The 20397-nt window shown below is 46.5% G+C and overlaps 2 protein-coding genes across 15 annotated transcripts in view; one reads left to right on the plus strand and one right to left on the minus strand.

Moving 5' to 3' along the window:
- Nucleotides 1-530: 530 nt before the first annotated feature.
- LOC106494528 (acyl-CoA dehydrogenase family member 11-like) lies at nt 531-20260 on the minus strand. 5 transcript variants are annotated; one of them, XR_010885874.1, is made up of 16 exons: nt 19948-19976; nt 19187-19490; nt 15555-15787; nt 14792-14891; nt 14298-14415; nt 13288-13430; nt 13036-13185; nt 12376-12470; nt 12000-12099; nt 10453-10593; nt 9925-10017; nt 9370-9477; nt 3320-3491; nt 3010-3076; nt 2522-2699; nt 950-1003 (listed from the first exon to the last, which is right to left on the minus strand). XR_010885874.1 is itself a non-coding variant. In XM_067306770.1 (15 exons), the coding sequence occupies exons 2-15, from the start codon at nt 19484-19486 to the stop codon at nt 805-807; spliced, it is 2019 nt and encodes a 672-aa protein (XP_067162871.1). In that variant the 5' UTR covers nt 19487-19490; nt 20250-20260; the 3' UTR covers nt 531-804. The 5 variants fall into 5 exon arrangements, 4 of the variants coding, with proteins under 4 accessions (XP_067162871.1, XP_067162872.1, XP_013810255.2 ...); XM_067306770.1 differs by lacking the exons at nt 2522-2699; nt 19948-19976 and adding an exon at nt 20250-20260 and having other exon boundaries at nt 531-1003; XM_067306771.1 differs by lacking the exons at nt 2522-2699; nt 19948-19976 and adding an exon at nt 20150-20173 and having other exon boundaries at nt 531-1003.
- The window catches only part of HORMAD2 (HORMA domain containing 2), a 31969-nt gene continuing 31436 nt past the window's right edge, over nt 19865-20397 (plus strand). For all 10 annotated transcript variants that reach the window (XM_013954803.1, XM_013954808.1, XM_013954810.2 and 7 more), the window contains exon 1: nt 19865-19994. In XM_013954803.1, coding sequence (XP_013810257.1) covers nt 19913-19994 — 82 coding nt within the window. In that variant the 5' untranslated portion in view covers nt 19865-19912. The remainder of the gene's footprint in view (nt 19995-20397) is intronic.

A 20397-nucleotide genomic window follows, 5' to 3' on the forward strand; every position in this document is an offset into this window, starting at 1 on the left:
GTTTTGTGTATCGGTACATTTGCAGGCCTCCCAGTTTGTGGGGTTTATTTTTAGGCAAATCATAGCTGGTATATTAGGAAAAAGTAATTCCAGTGTTCAAAAAAGGTGTGTAAAACTTAAGAGGTGCTGTGAAAGCCCAAACTGACAGCACACGTGGAAGTTATCACTCTTGCCAAAGCCTAATACCTAGCAAGAACGGAGGCTCCAGATGGTCTATGGCCAGCTCTGCAAGCAATTTCAAATGCTGGCTAAATACGGATGACTTTCATTTTCTGTTGTATTCATCACACACTGTTAGACCCTTCTACCCTTCCCACATGCATCTCTGCTGATGGATTTTGCTAACTTCGTCATCTAGGTTAGAGCCACAAGGTTCTCACTTTCCCATTCTTAGCCTGGTTTGTGAACTGCAACTTCCCTGTTCCTTCTCCCCCGCTTTACTAATTTTTAACAGCATGATGGGTTTCTACGTTTTGACACCTCTAAGACCGTTTTCTTTGACAGCAACCAAATACAGCAACACAAGCCACTTTTTCAAAAGCCAGTATTATTTATTCACCCAAAAGCACATACAGCAAATGCAGAGAAATGCAGTAATGAAAAGCCCATTAATGCTGGGTCTTGCTAAAGCTGTATTCTTTGTGCAATTTGAGGGAAGCTCCACTTGGTTCAGGCACTGTGACCCCCTGAGCTGGGACAGACAGAGCCCACCAAGCATTCACTTGCTGCTCTCCAGGCACTGCTTTTTGCTCAGAGACAGTGTTCTTGATCAGTTGGGTTCTCCTGGAGCCCTGGGCTTTAGCCTCAGCAAAATGTTGGATAACTTGTGTTCAGAAAACGGCTCCTTTCTTGTCTCTTCCCGTTCTTTATTCTGTTGCTGGAAGCCCTTTGCAGTATTATATTCCAACTGTCTTTCTTCTGTTGTTGTTTTTCTTCTGCTATTGGCAACTTTCTAATTAAACTTTTTCTCATCAGGATAATATCAAGCAGGTAGATTGAAGTGCTGAATGTGGAGAGAGGCACGCAATCAATATCTAGGTGTTTGCTTTGATGGAGGATTACTGGATTTCAATCTAAAACTTATGTTAGTAGAATTTATGTCAGTATGAATTCCTGTATCATTAGGATACACAAATAGAAAATTAATAAGCCATCTGGAGGGCAAAAGTTATTTTCCTTTAATTATCGTACCAGCGTGTACAGTTCTGATGCAGTTTGTGTGATGTAATTGAAATTACTTCCTCCCCCAACCTTTTCCAGAGCAGCTTCATACAGTAGAGTTGATGTTGATGCCGACCATGTATGAAGATGTAAATACCAAATTATTGTATCCTGTATTTTAAATGCAGTAGGCTTAGAATGTTTTTGTTACCCATCTCAACTGACTACGGAGCTGAGTCAGCAGCTTTCAGAGCGATGAGGCACCTAACAATAGGCATTAGGAGGTAAAGCCTCTGCTTCAGCTTATTTTAAAGCATAGCAAAGTTTGTGTGGGATAAGGTAGAAAGTAAAAGGAAAAATCAAAAGCACAGCTAGACTAAGCAGTGCCCAATAAGCTTGCTTAACGATAGCCTTAGCTAGGTAAGATTAAGAAAATGGAAAATTTTGGTTACAAAGCTTCTGTTTCACCCAACAAGTTGCCAAGATCAGTCCCTGAGTTTGGGGGTCCTGAACCAAGTGCAGCGGTTCCCACAAAGGTTGTCCATATAAATGGCACGTACCAACTACCCAGCTTGTGACCAGATTCTCACAGCCACAGTGGTTAGTCAAGGCTGCCCTGGCAGAAGAAATGACCCCTGGCAGCTGCCAGGGTGAAAAAGCGTGTAGGAGCAGCACTCGAAAGCAAGAAGGTGAACATGACAAAATTATACTTCTCTGTATTTAAAGAGCCTCAGATAAATTTCAATTTGATTTTGGTTGCTTTTCCTGAAAATGAACACCAGTGAGCACTTGAAGAGCTGCTTCTTCAAGTCATTATCTGCATTTGATCACTCAGTCTTTGCCTAAAACTTGGTAAGAATATTTCAGTGTCTCAGGCTGAATCTCAGTGGCTATGTCTGCATGAGCAAGTAATTCAGCTCAAAAGCGGTGGATTTCAGACTGAAGCAGTTGATGTAGTTGGTGGTTTACTTCTGAATGGTTTGCTCTGGCTCCTGGATCAAGCATACCCACCATACTTGTAATTTGAAGGTGTTCTGAAGTGTCAATTTTTGGATTGTAACCTGTTTCCATTCGGGGCTGGAGTGCGCTTGGTGCATAGCCATAGCAGAGCTTTCGGTTTTGTTTTCTCCAGAAGGACTACAGTTTGCATGCAGCAAAACCCCTCTGCGAACTGAACCAATGTGTGGCAAGTGGGGATGCGGGGTTAATTTCAAAGCTGCACTACTGCACCAAAACATTCATGCAGACACAGACACCGCTGCCCTGAAGAGGGAACTATCTCTCTTTATTCCACATAATCCTAAATCATCAGTTCACCACAATCATTAAGGCTTGCGTTGAATGCAGCACTATAACATACGCTTTCCATTTGCAAAGGCTTGAACGGATTTTCCCAGGCACCTCTGCCGGGTCACAGCTTGCTGTGCGAGACAGGGCTCCCGTCGTACACCAGGCAGCTGTCCATGAAAGCTTCCTCAGCATCATAGCTGCCATTTTTTAATTCTATGGCTACAGGACACAATTCTTGGTTGCACCACCTGAACAGAGAACGCAAACATATTTGTCCAAGTCCCACAATACAGACAATGCTGGTTTCAACTTGAGTTCTTTCCAGTTGAGATCTTTCTCATTGCTGCCAGAACAAAGATTCCCCATGGCAAGGAAAAGTAACAAAGTTGCTACTAACCAACTCAGACGGCTGTTTGTCTCCATCAAAGCTGATACTGAAGCCTGGGGTCTCACCCAGGCAGATGGTTGGATCTCTCAGCGAGGCAGAGCAAAGAAAGCCTGCTGCACCGCACAGGCAATTGTCTAAAATGGTTAGGGCTAGAGGAGATTTCTGCTTACCTTCGAGCAGCGGAGACATCCATAGAGGAGGAATCAGGCCGAGCTGCATGTTCAATTAAAAGAGCTCCTGTGAAAGAATGTAAAATATCGGTATTGCCAGACTGCAGCCAAAACAGCAAAGGGTAATGACAAGTGGTTGGTTGTTACTTCTCAGCAGTATTTGTCAGGCTGAGCTTCAGTTTAAAAGGGGGGACTGAGCTTTCGTTAAAACTCTGTTGTTCACCCCAGAATGTGTGAAACCAGGACACTCTAGGACTAATTACAAGTCCTCTCCTGGTCTGAAATCGATCATTCTGGCTTTTCCCACTACCTGCATAGATCCTTGCTAGGGAGTAGGAGAAGTCTCTTGCTGCTAGCTCCATGGTCACTGCCCCTTTGGAGCCGGCTCTTTGAATGAGCTGCACAAGACTGCTGATGGCATCCTGCATTAGCTTCACAGCAGGTTCCAGTTTTTCAATGCTAGAAGCCAACTCCAGTTTTCTCTGCAAAGAAAACAACCAAGGCAAAAATTATTGAATATTTACCTTCTGCACAGAAATGCGGCTGATGAAATCCTGAGCACACCCAGCAAGATCCTAATGGAAATGTTTAAATCAAGGTAGCTCTAACTCGCACTGCCGTAGGTGGAGTAGCTTGAGCACCACTCAGCAGCACGAAAGAGGACGGTGCCAAAAGGAAACTCGCAACCTTGCCTGAAGAATGGTGAATGCCTGTAAGCCAGACCCAGTGTGTGGCTGTTACCGTGCTGCCTTTCCAACTGCGCTCGGGGGCCAGATCCTATCTGTAACATCCTCTAAATGAATATCCGGCTCAGGTTTTAATTATATGTGACCTCCCCTATTTTTATATTTTCACTTCCACCAAGTTCTTAGAGCCGTGTTCGGAAAGGAAAATTCAGGTTTAAAAGAGCTTTTCTCTGCAAGCTGTGTCTGTGGGGAAGGCCGCATTTGACCAGACTGGCTCTTTTCATTTGATCAGACCCGTTCTTTTCTCCTGCTAGAGGCAAGGCAGGAACTTGACTGTGCTTAAAAGCGTGTACACGCACACGCACACACACACGCAGCTGCGCTACACTGCTGTTTAGCTAGTTTATCTAGTGTCTCAAATGTCTTAGGAAAGCACAAGTCAAGGAAAATGTGAAGGAAAGCCTGCCAAGAGACTCAAAATAGTTGCCCTTTAATGATACAGCGTGGCTACGGCTGCGTGGACGCAACGGCTGAGGTTAGCCTTTCAGCTGCATTTGCCCGCTAGCAGTATTATGCCCTCTCACGAGGGATCACACACGACTGGTGTGCCGCCCTGCCCGGAGCGACCCTGCAGCATTGCGCGTGCTGAGCAGCGACGGCATGCCTGCTTCTCTTGGAGCTGGAAAGCTTCTGGGCTTGGGGGAAAGCTTGGTCTCACTGAGGTCAGATACACTTTGACAGGAGAGATCAGTGGGTTGACAGGATTTGCTGCTGCTCCTGCTGCTGCAAAACAGCCAGCTCTCACCAGAGCAGCAGCCACCAGCCTCCAGAGCCCGAGTCCTCCCTCCGCAGCAGTCGCAGCGACCAGGCTGCCCAGGGCTCTGGGGCAGCAAGTTAGGCCACGACTGTTTGCCCGCCTCAGCGCTCGGCTGCCCTGGCACCCCTCAACGTTGCTGGCAGGCAGAATTGGCCCTGGCTTCATCCATGGTCTCAGCCCAGGAGCTTAATGCGCTGCGCTGCCATCTTCAAAATTCAAATTGGTCTCTCTGCAGTACACAGTAAGACTAAAGGATTACCTTGGACAGAAACGGAAAAACTGAGCTGTTACATATTTAAGTAGCACGTGGTAGGAAGTGCTTTTTGTTAATTAGTCTCATTTGCAGGTTATTTATGAAGCTAAAGCCTAGAAGTATCTGCTGCACAGAACTCGTTTTTGATTTTTTTGAGGCTTTCAATACTTAAGTGATCATGCAATTCCTCTTGCTAGCACAAGAAAATACAGCTTATTTGCACAGTAGGAGTCAGACTGCAAAAGCTGAACCCAGTTTTGTTTTCTGTAATATTTCTATGCATGACACCTCTTTCCTAACCATTGCCCTGTATTTTCTGACTATTAATACAAGAAAAACACAATCCTCAATGGATGCTATTCTGCGCTCTAGGCAAAGCAGTAAATAAATACCCACAGCATATGCTGTATGAATACAAAAACATCGTCATTAAAGCGGTTAGGTCTAGTGCCAAGATAAAGTCCAAAGAACTCTCCAAACCCACAGAATGCTAATAAGATGTTTTAAAAGTAGCTTGGAGCTTGTTGCCAGCAAAGATCAAAGACCCTAAAGGCATAAACATATTCCCAGCAGGCTGGGTGGGAGCCAGCATCAGACAGGCCCTGCAAAGCACAGGGACTACATATGTGCCTCTATCAGCACCCTGGAGCTAACGGTTGGGGCACGAACTGCTACGTCTTACACTGCTTTGTTTTTTCCAGGTTTAAAGACCTGGCCCATGTAGATCAAGCAGTATAAAGCATGGTTTTAATCTGAAACAAAAATGACTATATTCTCTTTCCAATAATTTACGCTTTTTCAACACTACACTCATTCTTTTCCTAACCAAAAACACTCAATCTTCTGAAAGATCAAGCTGTTTTTTTCCACATCCTTCATTGCAAATAGAGAGAGGGGAAGCATTTGAGAATGAGAGGCTAGACAGCTGCTTCAGGGATGATGTTCAAGGCAGAAGCAACTCCTGTTTTTCTCTCCTGCATGTTGATCTGCTCCAATTCCTGCCTCCTGAGGGGAGGCAAACGCATACAGCATCAACATGCTCGTTGCATACTTCTTTTCTGGCTGTCATCAGAGAGCAAAAGAGCTTTAGAGCGTCAATATTTCTGATTCCTTCAGGTTATCACAGGAATATTTAAGCTGTCACTCATTTGTTTGCTCTCACAAGTTGACTACCAAGCAAGACATGATGGATTTTACTTACAACACAATAAAATACAAATTTTACTTACAAACAATAATCATGACTATTTAAAAATACAGCAACAGGGAGAACATCCAAAACGGAACTTGAAGCACAAGCCTCACATCAATATTTCAAGGTAATCTCACTTTAACAACCTAGATTTGTTTCCTGCTCTGTTAAAGCTGTGGTTATATTCTGAAAATGACCTAAAAACAGTATTATGTGGCTTGGATTCTATAGCCAATTTACAGATAGGGTTTTCAGCCCTACGCAGTCATTGCTGATGCATAAGACAGTTGATTCTGGAAGATGTTTGCAAGACCGGCATTCAGAAAGACAACTGTATTTGTGATGTGATCAAATTTAATCTGAAATCACTAAAATGCAATAAACAGAGAATTCCCAGGTGCTATTTTAGAGTCACTTTTCAGATCATAATTGAATTTTAAAGTACACTCATTGCTCTGGCTCAAAATTCCATCTAATAAAATTTTAGCATAGCGTGAAATTACTGCCCCCATGCAGCATCCATCTGAAACTCGCAGCATGGTTGATGGGAATCCAGGACTGTCTCTCACCCTTCCTGTTCTTGCCATGAGTTCTTGTGAGTCGTTGCAGACTAATTACCTCTGGATGGGATGGTTTATCTTCCTTGCAACAAACCTGCCTATGTATCACGAACCATAAAAATTCAGCTTCTCCTAACCACACTGTGCAAAGGACAAAGAAGTTCTCTGTATTTTCTTTTTTCTGAAGATAACTACGTCACTGGATTACTGTTCATAGATCACAAAACCAAGTGGATGCAGCACCATCAGCCCTCTGTTATCCCACAGTCAATAGAGCCAAATGACACGAGATAAAAGCAGAAATTGGTAGCAGTGGGGTAGGGGGAGGAAATTACCCTAAGATATGATTTTTGGAGAATGAGGTGGTAGTCTAATGCGTCTTTCTCCAAAGAAACCTCTCTCATTGGCTACAAATCCTACAAACAGATCTTTGATGGACAATTGATAAAAAGAACTGTACTAGTTTTCTGAGAAGCATTAATAAAAAGGAAAGGGATTGTAATAATAAAAAATCCTTTATGAAAGACTAAATGATTTCCTCACTAGATGGGTATAGTAAAGATGTTTCAAAAAGAGCCAGACTCCCAGAAGCCAAGAGAATTTGGACAACTGGAGCTCAGAAAAGGATTGTGTATCATCTGTAAGTGAAACCCTGACTCTGGTGTAGAAACTCAGCATGTTCCTGCCCAGTGCTGCAGAGGCACTCTCAACTCTCACCAGTGTCTAACCCTGAGAAAAGTGGTGTTGGCTCAGTAGCGCCAAGGATACGCTGCTGCACGCCCTGGTATTGTAAGCAGAAATACCTCCCAGTCTGCCTTTCCTGTGCCTGGCTGTTGAAGGAATAAAGGAAAAGGCTTCTGCTATGTCCAGGTTAAACTTGCCAAGTAAATCTGTTATATCCAGAATCACGTGTCTCAGCACAGCCCTCCCCGCTCAGCTAATTCCGGTCGCTCAGTTGCCAAAATCAGTGGAAATGAGGCAGTCTAAGCACGACATTAACAGAAAACACCATGACACTTGCTGGAATTCAGGGAACTTTAAAATCAATGCTTGCTTCTTCACCCTGCAGCCTCATGTACAGCTTGATTTATGGGAGAGCAAGAGTCATTATGAGCTTACTAATTAATAAGTCTATACTTGGTGTTAGAGCAGCTCAATTATTTGCTCTGAATCGCGTTGCTGAATTCTTTATCGTTTCTCCAATTATCCAGTTGTTAAGAATCTGAAGGGGCCCTCTGAGCTACGCCAATAAGGTACTCCTAGGACTGAAGTATGGCACCTTTGTGGGGTATTTACTTGGTTTAAATTAGCGTAAATGAGAAAGCCTGTGGATGCCAGCTCCTTTCCAAGTTATTTTTAGAGCCTACCACCCCCTCCTTTCCTGCCCCACTCCATTACCTTCAGTGTCAGAGTAAACTACTTTTTATCAACAGCTGGACCAGTTGGCTTTTTAATTAGCAGGTATGCTCATTAGCTTATGAGTGGATCTGGCTTTTTTTGTCGGTTAGACAAATTGTGTCATGTATTTTTCCTTTAACAAAAGTTGTACGAGAGGATGGTAAGACAACACTCATCTCTGAAAGTAAGAGAGATGGTCTGTATAGAATAAAGTTCAGTTGTGGATTTGAAACACAAGAGAAACTGCCAATTGCAGCCACTTGCGAGAAGAAGTCGGGTTCTTGCTAGCGTGTTCTTGAAAGATGTGATGGATGGATAAGATCTACTGGATGTACCAGAGTCCACAATAAGAATTTTGTATTTTGTTGTACCACGCACTACTAGCATGCTTTGTACCTGCTCCTGCATTCACCCTTAGCAAAGTCTCCTTTCTTTCCCTGGGAAGTCTGGCTTGCAACAGCTCAAACACAATTGTGTCGAAACAGCCCTCCCTCCTACTGTGCTATCGTCTTTGCTATCTCTGCATATGCCATCATCTTCAAGCAGCAAGTTGTCAGTGCTGAAGGGAGTGAGGTGACCCAGACCTTTCACTTCTCTCGTTGTTTGGATGAAAAAAATGAAGGCGAAGCAGAGGGTAATCGAGCACTCCAGAGGCCCAGAACTTCCTTGCTTTACCTGCACCAATGTAATCTGAGTTGCTATATCTGGATTAACTAACCCCCAAAGGAGGCACTGAGAGACTACCCTCTGAGATGCTGCTCATGCCTTTCAGATTGGTTCCATTAAGGGATGTATCAAGACAGCTGATGCACATCTACCTTCATGAAATTCTGAGCTCCTTTGACTATTAACTCTTCGTGACTGTCATCTGAGCACCTTTAAAAGAGCAGCCTGTAGGTGAAGACAGAGAAGTACATATCTAAAAAAGCATCAATGGAATTCCTTGGCTCCTTCCATCTTTTCAGTGGGAATAAACACAGCCAGTCATCATGCAGGGGTAGCCCTAGCAAATGCTTGTAATATTCAGCAGTCTTGGGGGAGGTCATCAATTTTTAATGGCCTTAACAAGATTCATGGAGAGACAATGTTTTTCCAGTTAAGAAACACCACCACTAAATTATTCTGGATTTAGGAGGATAGCTCCTTTCACATCAAACATATACTTGTATTGGTACCTGTCATGAAGAACTCTGACAATGCAAAACTCTTCACTGTTGAGATGAAAGTATCCACATTTTTTGCAGCACACAAGGATCCCAAAACAAATACAGCCTACATTCTGCTTTTGTAAGTGCTATTTAAAGAGCAGAATTGTGAAACACCTTCTGCACACTTGTCTAAAACTTTGAATTTGATCATAGTCTCTTCTGGTCTCAGCTGGGAGCATTAATCCCAAATGACACTCTCTCACAGAAGACAAATCAGGCTGACTGGTGCTACTGATGTGGGCTCACCTGCACCGTGGAGGAGAACACAGCCAACGCCTGTCCTTGACTCTTGGTGAGGGATCGCAGGACATCAAGTGACAGAATATTTGTTGTTCCCTCCCATATGGACAGCACCTGTGGGGTAGAAGAGACTGTGGAAAGAGTGTGAAGGAGCCTCTTGGAGTGACTACAATAAAAGGGGAAAGAGAGACAACAAAGATATGGGGCAGAGTTAAGGGATATCGAGGAAATCTCTAGAGATTTCCTGCCTCACCACAAATGGAAAGGAACATTACTGATCAGTGTTAGGGGCCCAGCTACATTGCTGAGCTAAGAAACAATCCCTTGTGACTGGAACAAGTCATGTCCCCTCCCCTCCAGTGCTGCTGTAACCCCCTTTGAATGGGGTGATGATTGGGCTGAGCAGGAGGGCAACTGGGAAAGAGCTGCCCCAGCTGGAGTGAGTCTGTGGAGGACTGTGTCTTTCTTTGAGCATGTAGCAAGCAGCTCTGGAGGGGATTATGTGATACACAAAGGCTTCCAAGTAAGGAGCTTTCTCTGCTTCTCCTGCTGTTTTCTTACCAGAGTATCGCGGACTATGACTGGCAGGCCTGTATCCTCCATGTAACCCTGCCCTCCAAAACACTCCATGGCCTCAACAACAACAGCAGAAGCCTGCAAAATGCAGAGAGATAATATGTTCCACATTGCACAAGAGGAGAAAGTGGCCAGAAACATCTAATATCACATGGCAGTTCCTGCTGGGATGGGACCAACTGGATCCCATTGATTGCTGAGGCAGGTTGGTCATTAAATGAGGAGAGGAGCATCCTGGGGAATGAAGACTGAGCAACACTGGGAGAGGACCTGCACGAGCAGTTGGACCTTGAGAGAAGATCCAAGGAGATTCTGTCAGTACAGTCCTCTCTAGGTAAGGAAAAACCTGGGGTGTGCATGGAAGTAAATGTCTATTCTATATTCCAGGAGAGTTTTTACATTTTACTTGCTACCCTTCATGTTGCTCATGTTAATCACACTTCTTTCCAGCTCTGAAGTTAGTAATGTGCCACACAGACCCACTCCAGGCTGATTAAGCTGGTTGTTCCTTACCTGCTTCCCAGTGTAAAGTTTGGCTACCGGTATCAGCAGTCTCAAGAGAAGTTGGTCTTGCTCATTTGCCAGGTTGGTTTCTACAAGTCCAAGCAGTCTAACTATCTCCATAAGCAGAAGAAATGCCCCTCGGGTCTGCACCTGCAGGCAGAGAAGTGGGGTCCTTCACTGGCAAGGACCTTTGACTCGGACTGATTCCAGCCTGATCTGCTGATGAGCCATGACACTATCTGGAAGGGATGCACAACACTGAGATCTGGGCAAAGGGCCAGCTCTCCTGTACAGACCCACAACTTCAGAGACAAAGACTGCCCAGCAGCCAAGGCACAAAGCATGAAATACTAAAGGCAGTCTGGAGCTGCCTCTCTTGGTCACTGCAGTCCAGTATCAGGAAAGGGACAATACCACTTCATTAGGCCTATTAGGAGCTAGCCTAGGAGCTAGCCTGGCTCCTATTAGGAGCAAGGATCAAAGCTCCCACCAGGCATCCAGGTCACAAATCCACATCCCTTCCAAGGATAAAGAACACGAGACCATGCATGTCAGCCTCTGAGTACCAGGATCTGTAAGGTCTTTTGCAGATTCCTTGCTGAGCAACTTGCTTCCCTGGCAAGTTGGGCTTCGGGAAGTTTTGGGATGTTGAGATATTTGGGTGACACCACTTCCCCCCAACCCTGCAAAAGGATTTTTAAATGCTGGTTTAAATATTTGCACAGACCTATTGCAGCCCAAGGACAAGTGTTGGCATTACACTGCTTAAACCAAGAAGTAGCGCCTGGATGGGGAGAGGAGCAGAACTGTGCGCCTCCCCTTTGAAGATTTGTTAGGGGTGGGAAGCCACCTGTGTCCTATGGAAGTAGTGGTGTGCTACAGCTCAGTGTTGATGCAAAGCAGTGAGATGTTCTGCAGTGAGCTAAGGCCCAGACATGAAATTCCTCTTGGAGCCAGAGTGCCAATTCATACCTCTCTGTCTTTCATGGTCTTACATTCACACCTAGAGGCTGTACTCAGGCTCAGTGTCTTGTGGCACTGAGCACTGTGCAGGCACACAGTGAACATGAACTGCTCTCAAAGGCTAGTTAGGCTGTGTGTTTTGACCCCTTAGGAATTCTTCAAGCCTGTTGCGAATAGTGAATAGCCCATCTGCAGGTGCATGGGCTACCAGGCAAGTTGGATGAGTCTTAGTAAACAGTCTGTTAACTCCAACTTAGGAGACTGTACTGTAATGTTTGGACTCAGATGCTACTGACCAACTTCAGAGGTCGTGGCATAGTAGGCACATGCATGAACTTTGGCAATCCTCTCAGAATAGTTCCCAGGTAATTGTTATTTAAGATAATCTGACGTCCAGCAGAGAAGCTAGGTCAATTGTCAGATCAAATCCCACTTGAATATGTCAACCCCTTGTTGCATACATCTCACTGTGGCAGGACACAGCTACATCTGACTGTTGCACACAGAGGCAGGTTGGCTGCGCTCATTAGCAGCTACGAATCTCTGTTCTCTTTCCTCACCAACAGATCCAGCTGAGCTCCAAGAAGCCTTACCTCCATCCGGGCTATCGTCTGCATGTGGAGGGGATGGTCCTTGAGGAGTTTCCCAAAGGCAACCCGCTTAAGGGCATACTCCCTGCTCAGACTGATCATCCTAGAGAGAATATAGCCAGGGAAAGGAGTTAGACCAGCAACCTTCCTACTTCATTTCTGAACTTTCCCTTCCAGCCATTCCCATTGGAAGAACCCTGCTCAGTTGTAGCATGCCAGCCTAGATCACCCACAAGCCAACTCTCTCCAGCACTGCTGGATCCCAGACCTGTGCCCACAAAGGCATAACATGTCAATCAGTTGCAGTGCTAAGCCTTGCAAAGTCCCCTTGTCCTGATAAGCTACTCCTTCAGCCCCAGGGGAGCCATGCTGCCTTCACCTTCTCATGGAAGCTACTGCACCAATGACATTGTGGATCCGAGTTATGTTCAGCATGCTGGAGATGGAGGCCACTCCACGACCCTCTGCAGCGATCTGAAAGCATCAAGGAACAAAGGCTGATCTAAACCTCCTTTTGCATGGCCTTGGAAGCTAAAGTACATCTGTCTTGGTGAGAGATGCGTCAATAGGCAGATAGATAGAGGCTGCCCACTCTGTCTTTGTCTGTCCTCAGGCACCAGAAAGATGTGCTTGCTTTAAAATATGGCCATCTCATTTTATCCAAGTCCTTGGCATGACCAGACAGGTGTCTTTGGAGACAATATCAGCATGATCAGTTCTGGTCCTGGGCTGCTTGCTCCCACCTGCACACTACACAGAACTGTCCCTCGGCTGGGTCCAACTGGATTAGGGAAATAACCAGCCTAAAATGACTTTTTCTTTTTTTTGTTTTCCCTCCCCCAGGATTACTTTAAATACAGATCAGTTTCCTGAGCTCTTCACAGGTCTGTCCTACACACAGCTCTGTTGGGGCAGGGTTCTGTGGAATGAACAACCAGTCACAGAAGTGGAGGAGAGGAACTTCCTCATTGCCAAAATCCCTATGGGTTGTCTGCCATGCCAAGCAAGCCCAGCCCCAAGAAGGTGAAATCTTACATACTAGCTCTGCTTTAGCTCCATCTAGCCATAGCTCTGCTGTTGCCATCTGGCGTGTACCCAACTTGTCCTTCAGTCTTTGCACTTTGATGTTGTTCAGCTTCCCCTCCTCATCTCGAACCTTCAGGAAGAACAGGGACAGACCTCCAGAACCCTGGGGCGATTAAAAAGTCATGCAAAGAAGATTTTATTATGATGAAAAAAGGAAGTAAAAAAGTACTCCTGCTCCTTCACAGTTTTCCACTATGAAACAGACCTGTTTTACATGTCCTTGAGCATCTGCTATCCTCGCCAGGGTCAATGTCACATCAGAATCAGCAGCTGATGTAAACCATTTAAAGCCATAGAGATGATATGCACCATCTGGCTGCTTTCTGGCCACTGTCTCTGTGCCATTAGCTGTAAGAAAGGAGCAAGAGATCTTGGCTTTATAGGAACTTTTGCATCAATCAGTGCTGATTTTCAGCTTAAGCAGAAGCTCTTTTAAAATCACCTCTTGCTATCAAGACGAAATATGGATTAGCTGCTAATCTCTTTCACTGACTCTGGATAAAAGATGCAGTCAGGGTTAAGTACTAGAAAGAAAATGTGCTCTGTTGAGTCTGAGCCTTTCCAGCAATTGTTCCAGGCTAACAGCTGATAATGGCAGCACTTTGTAGGCAAAATGCACAGTGGTTAATAATCCAGCTCCTCCATTTTTTAGGGGCTACCATGGCCAAGAACAACAAAGGGTCCTATGGAATCGAGTCCTGCAATGATGCTCACCCCTCTAGCTTTCATTCCACAGTTGACCCTTTCACTTCTCCCACCAGGAAACCAACTGCTGTTTTATCAGATGTAGCTGACTCCCTTTGCACGCTTCTGTCTCTGCAATGGAGTTCTGAGATTTCCTGGTCTATTCTGCTATTACTATCACTTGCCAACGAACAAAAGTTGAAGGCCAAGAATGTGTCCTCAGTTCCACCCGGGATGGGCCTGAATGTCTCGCTCAAGGGTTAGATCTAGAGCTAGACATCTGTGGGTTATCTGTGCAAGGACAACAGCTCTGTATCTGCATGTGTGTGTGTATTGCATGCATCGGTGGACAGAATGAGTTGGGTCTTTTGTTGGTAAAAGGTAGAGCTATCTAGAAGATTTACATGACTTCTGTTGAGGTATCCTAAATCAGCTACCTGGCTTTGAAAGCTCCCCCCACCTTTCATTTTGTCAGTTCTCGCTAACACAGCCAGCTGCCACTGCAGTTGTTTCCCGCCTAGGAACCCTTACCAACATCAGAGCCTCCCCTGCGCTCTGTCATCCACTGGCCAGAGGTCCAGAACTTCTTGGAGTCACGGGATGTCAGATGGTCAAAAGCATTTTTCAGAGATCCAGGGATACCTAGTGACTGTTTTTGGGGAGGGAAAACAAACCAAGAAGAAGGATCCTAATGCAGTAGATGTATCTTGCACAGACCAAAATTACAACAGTTCCCTTAACTTACAATAGCGTATTCTACAAGCATCCCTGCAAGGCTCAGAATGGACAATATTATTGTATTCAGTGCTGTAAGTAAATGTAAAAGCAAGCCTGGGCACAAAGACTTTGTAACTAAAGGAGAAACTCAGCAGGTGGGAGATGGAGCTGAGTCACAGAGCAAGGAAGGGACATGCCCAGAGCCAGGTGGCAAATCAGCTCTCCTGGAGCCTTGGCCAAGTGTCCTGGGCTCTAACCAGCGCTGCCAGGGCCTGGGTCGTGCCCTGAGAGACCAGCGGAGCTCGTACCTCAATGACTTTGGCTGCTCCATCCGTCATGGCCAGAGGACAGCTGAAACCTCCAGAGTAGTTTGAAAATAAGTACAGTTTGATAGCCTGATGCACACGGCTAGGAATAAAAAAACATTGAAAACAAAGAAGTTTTGCAGCAGTTCAACAGCGGAGGGATAAAACATCCTGACTAGGGAGAGAGCAAAAGGATACAGGCAACACGGGTGAGAATCAGGCCACTCATTTCTGAGAGGGCAGAAACTTTCAACCAGGAAGAAATGGAACAGAAGAGCTTCTCAGTCCCAGAGGGACTGCCAGTGCAGGGGCTGGATGAAAGGCATTGCTTGCCAGCTGGTGCACATTAAGTGCAGTTCATAAGAACAGTAAATCTGGGGCTATCCCTGAAGGCTGGAATACAATGAAATCGCAAGTAAAAGCCCAGACCTGTGGTTGTGTTATGATGAATGCATGCAAAGCTGGAATGGTGCAAGGAAGTGCCAGGCCCCAGAATCATGAAAGTGACATCAAAGAATGTGACTGTCAACTGTAGGCCATTAGGTACGGCTAATCATTGCTGATGTGGAACATTACAGTGGACAGAGACACTGCTGTTCAATACAGAAGTAGGTGTGCCTTTATCCATGCATCATCTGTTACCCATTATACAACAAGGAGTCCAATCCTACCAGATGCTGAATATACTCTGCTAAGAACAACCAGCAAGGGATATTCAGCAAGTCACTTGCCTTCACCAAGTCACTCCCATTTCCCCCCCAGTTACCTCCAGTTGGAGTATCTTCTCTCATAAGCCTCAGCAATTAGCCCCTCTTCTGCTGCAATTTCTTTCATCCTCCTCCAGGCCAGGCAGGTGATAATATGATCCAGCCGCTGCCCCCAGGCATCATACTGCCGAAATACAGGAGGATTCAACTCGCATTCCCATGCTAGAGGTTTGATCTCGGTTAGCAGACGGTTTCCAAATTTTTCCAGGTCCCGACTCACCTCCTCCTGTACCTGCGAAGCAACAACAAGAGCCCATCAGCACATCCCTGGAAGGCAAGGAGCCTGCAGTCTTATTTGGAAAGGCAAAAGACCGAACACAGTTGTTTTGAGGTGCTAATGATCTGCCACCTGGCCCTTCTGTGGTTCTGTAATGAGCAGGACAGCAGCTTGTCTCTTAGCCTCTGCTGGGACCGCTGTGCTCAGCTGTCACTTTTTTTTTTCAGAGTCCCTTTTCTGAAAAGGCAGCATCTCTGGATTTTACAAAAGACAGAAGAGCTTTTGTATGAGGGCTGAGAATCACACAGATACTCATGAACAGGGGGGTTGACTAGACAATCTCCAGAGGCCCCTTCCAGCCTCAGCAATTCTGTGATTTACTGCTGGATACAAATTCTGGGGGGAAAAGCTGCCAAAAATGGAAAGCCCTCGTCTACATAGGAAAACTTCCACTGGGCCCAGTAGTTACCTGCTTATTAGATTAGAAAAGGAGGGATGGCTCAACCATTTGAGTTTCAGCCTGGCTCCTGGGGTGTCTAGATTCAAGTTTCCACTCTGCAGCCAGCTTCCTGAATGTCTCTAGATAAGAACTCATTTGCCTTTGTTTTAGCCAGGGTTGGCTGACTGGGACAGAGCAGTCTGTCCATAGCTAATGGAGAGAACGGGGCACCTGCAGAGAGTGATTCATTCTGACTTAAATCCCTGCTTTAGGGTGAGAGGAACTGCCCTCTACAGGTACCTGCTCCTCTTCACTGACTGTGGCCAGAGCCTAGAGAACTTGCCTGGACTTAAATAACCTGACTGACTGATGATTAAAATTAGGTCAGATGAATCCAACCTCTAGCATTGTTGGACCTTGTAAATACATTCAAGACTGTAATGAGGGTCACAGAAGTACCTGATCTAGATTAGCTTTCATCAGAGGAATACCTTTTGCTGTTCTCTATCCACACAAGAAAAGATCATTTCCTCCTAAGAATAACAACTGTGGAGGTGAACGTCCTAGTTGCTATACCCAAATAGCACAAATATAAAACACATTAATTTGCTGTTGATGAAATACAAACACTGCTTTTTCCTTTCTCTGCTTCCCCCTGTATTGACTTTTCATTAAATTACATCCTGTATGATTGATTCCTTCATCACTCTGCCTCTCAAACTGTGAGGATCCAACACATATTGTCTGGTTAGTACTTCAGAAGTCTCAAACCTCAGGCCAACCAGTCTCCTTTCAGGTGAACAGTGAAATACTCAGCCCTAGAAAACACAACACAACCAAAAACATGCATGAGCTCCCTGTCAAACTGGTACAGCTCATACTGCACTCCTGTTGTTGCTCTAGCTGCAAATCAACTGGGATGCATATGCCTCCAATGCTTATCATATCCTGACTAAAATCTAAAGGCTGTTTTAGAGGCACAATCTAAGAGTCCAAGGTACACGGATTTCACTAATCCCTGAAGTACAAGAACCTTTGTACTGTTTAGCTGGTAGTTTTTGCTGGGTAGAAGAACATGAGTTTACCAAAGAGGTCTCCAAATGGTGCCAGGCTCCTAACTAGACAGTGCACGGAAACCATCAGCACACAACAGGGGATTCAAGCTACAACAGTCCCTTCACTCCCATACACATAGTGTCTAAGAAGACATTCTGCCTATCTGTGAGTTCCTGCCCTGATCGCACTTAGCCTTTTAATGCAGTGTGTTGCCCAGGTTAATGTGTTTATTTCCAAGGTCAGAGGACAAAATCAGAGCTCCTATATTTGGGACCGCTGAATGAAACACCCAGCAGCCCAGGCACTCCAGACAGTGTGCAACAGGATCCTGAAGGGTCATCCACAAACCATTAGGGTCAGGGCACAAGCCATTTACTAGCAGCATTTTCTGGGTGGTCTTGTTCACCCTAATGAGTGCTTTGATGTCCCAGGGATGAGTATATTGAAAATACATCAAGAGTGTAAACAGATGATCCCTTATATTAAAGAACATATTTATCAAGGGATCAAAGACCAACAGACAACTGTGCCCAGAAAGAGCAGACACTTTCTTCTATGTAATCCGGAGAACACCTTCAAAAAAATAGATCTTTTGCTCCATTCCAGGAAAATATTTTTGTTCACCACTGGACGCAGGCAAACAGTACGATAGGAATCAGCCTCCAGTGAGGCGTCTGCTTCAGCGGGACACACAAAGCTTCACCTGTCGTTGAACGGGGGCGTTCGCATGGACCTCTCAGACTGCAGACAAGCCTGTGCTGCGTGAGGCAGGAAGCAGAAACAAGGCTCTCCCTTTCAACGACGAGGCAACACCGCCCCGCTGGGACCAAACACAGAACTGTAAGGAAGATTTCGCTGATCTTCTGGTAGATTTTACAGCTTGTCTCTATGGGGAAGGAGTGGAGAGCAGCTCTCAGACCTGATGACAGACATCAGTGATCCTTTCATTTTTCAAGAGATTTGAATCACACTTCTTCCAAAGGTGCGGATTAGGGGGAAGATCTTCCTGGTTGCCCAAACGCATCCTCCTTTTTCCCATCTTCTGGCAAGAAGGCCACAGCAATGCTTAGGGAGGCCTCATGCCTGTCTTTAGTGATGGCTGTGAAAAATGCAAGCTCCCAAAGCTGCCATCACGCTATTACTGCCACAAGACTGCAAGGCCTCACGCACCCAGAGACCAAGCAGTGGCAGGAAGATCATCACTCAGAGCCACGTTCTGCCTCCTTTACTCGCCCGGTGGCTTTACAGGTCACTGTATTGCTTCTGATGAAATAAATCACAGGGAGAGGTGAAACTCAGCTCTGGGAGATCTGGTCCTTGAAAAGCAAAAATTTATTGCAGTCCTTGGGGTGACTTCAACTACTCGATACAGCAGAGGACAGCAGGAAAAAGGAGCCCCCAACTGAACCTCACAGAAGGTGACTATGACTGATGTTGAGAACAAGCAAACGCCAAAATGCTCTTGAGTCTTAAGCTGAAAATGCCTCATTCTTTCTGAAAGAAACTTCCTTCAGAGCCCTTTTTCCCAGGGGGACGGAAGCGGAAGACCATAGCAGAGTTTAAAAGCATCCCCGCTTTAAAGTCCTTTCTCTGGAATTTCTTACTGTGGGTGACCAGATAACATATGCACTGACAATCCCCAAACAACACTCCTGTTGCAACACCCAAACCAGTCCCATGAGTCCACCAAGCCCTTTCTAATTCTGTTTAGGCCCTGGCAGGAGTTTTCACCTGGGCACGGATTCAAATAAATCAAATTTTAAAGAATGCTGATAATTTCTCCCCAGTGTAACGCTGAAAGAATAAAGGAGTTCAGAGATATGTTCTATTCATAGTCTTAAAAGGTGATCCCCAATGGAGCTTCACTAGCCAAGACTTTACTGTGCACACACACACAAACACAAACATACACGCCAGACCTTGGGAGGAAGGTGTGTCTTCAAGTAACTCCGAAGCAAAGCATCTTCCAAATACTGGTTCCCAACCTCGGGCTGCTCTTGAAAGAGGGTCTCAGTTTCTCTCATTGCAAAGGGCATTTCCAGGCCTCCTGACACTTGCTTGTCCTGCACGGCAGCCTGTTGCCCCTGCCTCGCAGATGTGCTGAGCCCTTCACAGCTCCAGGTCTGGCACCTCTCCCAGACGGGAGGCAGAAAGCGACCCAACTGCCACGGCTTGCGAGCGGCGCTGGGCCTCCACTGGAAGAAGTGGCAGGCAAACATGATTCTGCAAAGAATTTCAGGGGGTTACGCTGGCTGCTTTCACCCTCAGACCGGCACCAATCCCCTTTTGTTTTACTGTTGTTATTCTTGAAAATCATTTATGTCTTTTCTCCTCCCTGTGGGAGGAGTTTGGAAGCAGCTGTTGGCAGCGAACTAGGGAAAAGGTCTTTGGCAAGAGATCAGAAACAGGCCTGGAAAAACATGCGTAGCAGGAACACGCTGCATCTTCCTGCTAGCCAGGCAAGTCCTGGAAGCCAGCCAGGCTTTCTGACTTTTCCAGAGCTGGGGTACCACGTCGGGGTGTACCCTCCAGGATCCCCACGGAATTGCTCGTGATGATGAATTTGCCAATTAATAAACCAGCAGGGATGAGAAAAATACATTTCCCCATCTGAACGAGGGCAAAATGCCTGGAAATGGGAAGACATGGTTTTGCTAGGATATTCTGTAATCTGCCTCACCAAAACCCTGCACCTAGCGCCGGGCGACACGCTGATGGTGAAAGCAGGTGCGATGTCCGCGTGCTGCGCGGCCGCGGCGGCCCCGCGCGGGGCGAGGCCGGGGCCGGGGCCGGGCCGCCGCACGGAGGCGGACGCGCCGCGGGGCGGGTGAGCGGGGCCGAGCGGCGGCGCCTTCACCCGCGGCCTCCCGCGCCGGCCTGACCTCAGGTATCCGTGAACCCGCTCCCGCGGCGCGGCCGCCCGCCTCCGCCCGCGCCTCCCCAGCGGCCCTCGCGGCGCGGCGCGGCCCTCCCCTGCCCTACCCCAGCGCCGCCGCCGGCTGCCGCCCCGCCCCGGCGCTCCCGCGGCACCGAGTCGCGCCGCCAGGGGGAGCCCGCGGGCGCGGGGCTGGCGGAGCGCGGCCGGCGGCTCAGGTACTGCCGGGCCGCCCCGCCTGGCCCGGGACACCGG

This window comes from Apteryx mantelli, chromosome 17, assembly GCF_036417845.1.
Source record: "Apteryx mantelli isolate bAptMan1 chromosome 17, bAptMan1.hap1, whole genome shotgun sequence".
Taxonomy (NCBI): domain Eukaryota; kingdom Metazoa; phylum Chordata; class Aves; order Apterygiformes; family Apterygidae; genus Apteryx; species Apteryx mantelli.

What these genes read in the sequence shown, in the direction of transcription:
- LOC106494528 (XM_067306770.1), bottom strand. Translation starts at nt 19,486, where the DNA reads ATGTTTGCCTGCCACTTCTTCCAGTGGAGGCCCAGCGCCGCTCGCAAG. An exon ending in GAGCAGCCAAAGTCATTGAG is followed by an intron (nt 14,416 to 14,791) that starts GTACGAGCTCCG and finishes CCCCAAAAACAG; the next exon opens with TCACTAGGTATCCCTGGATC. An exon ending in GATGTCTCCGCTGCTCGAAG is followed by an intron (nt 1,004 to 3,009) that starts GTAAGCAGAAAT and finishes CTCCACATTCAG; the next exon opens with CACTTCAATCTACCTGCTTG.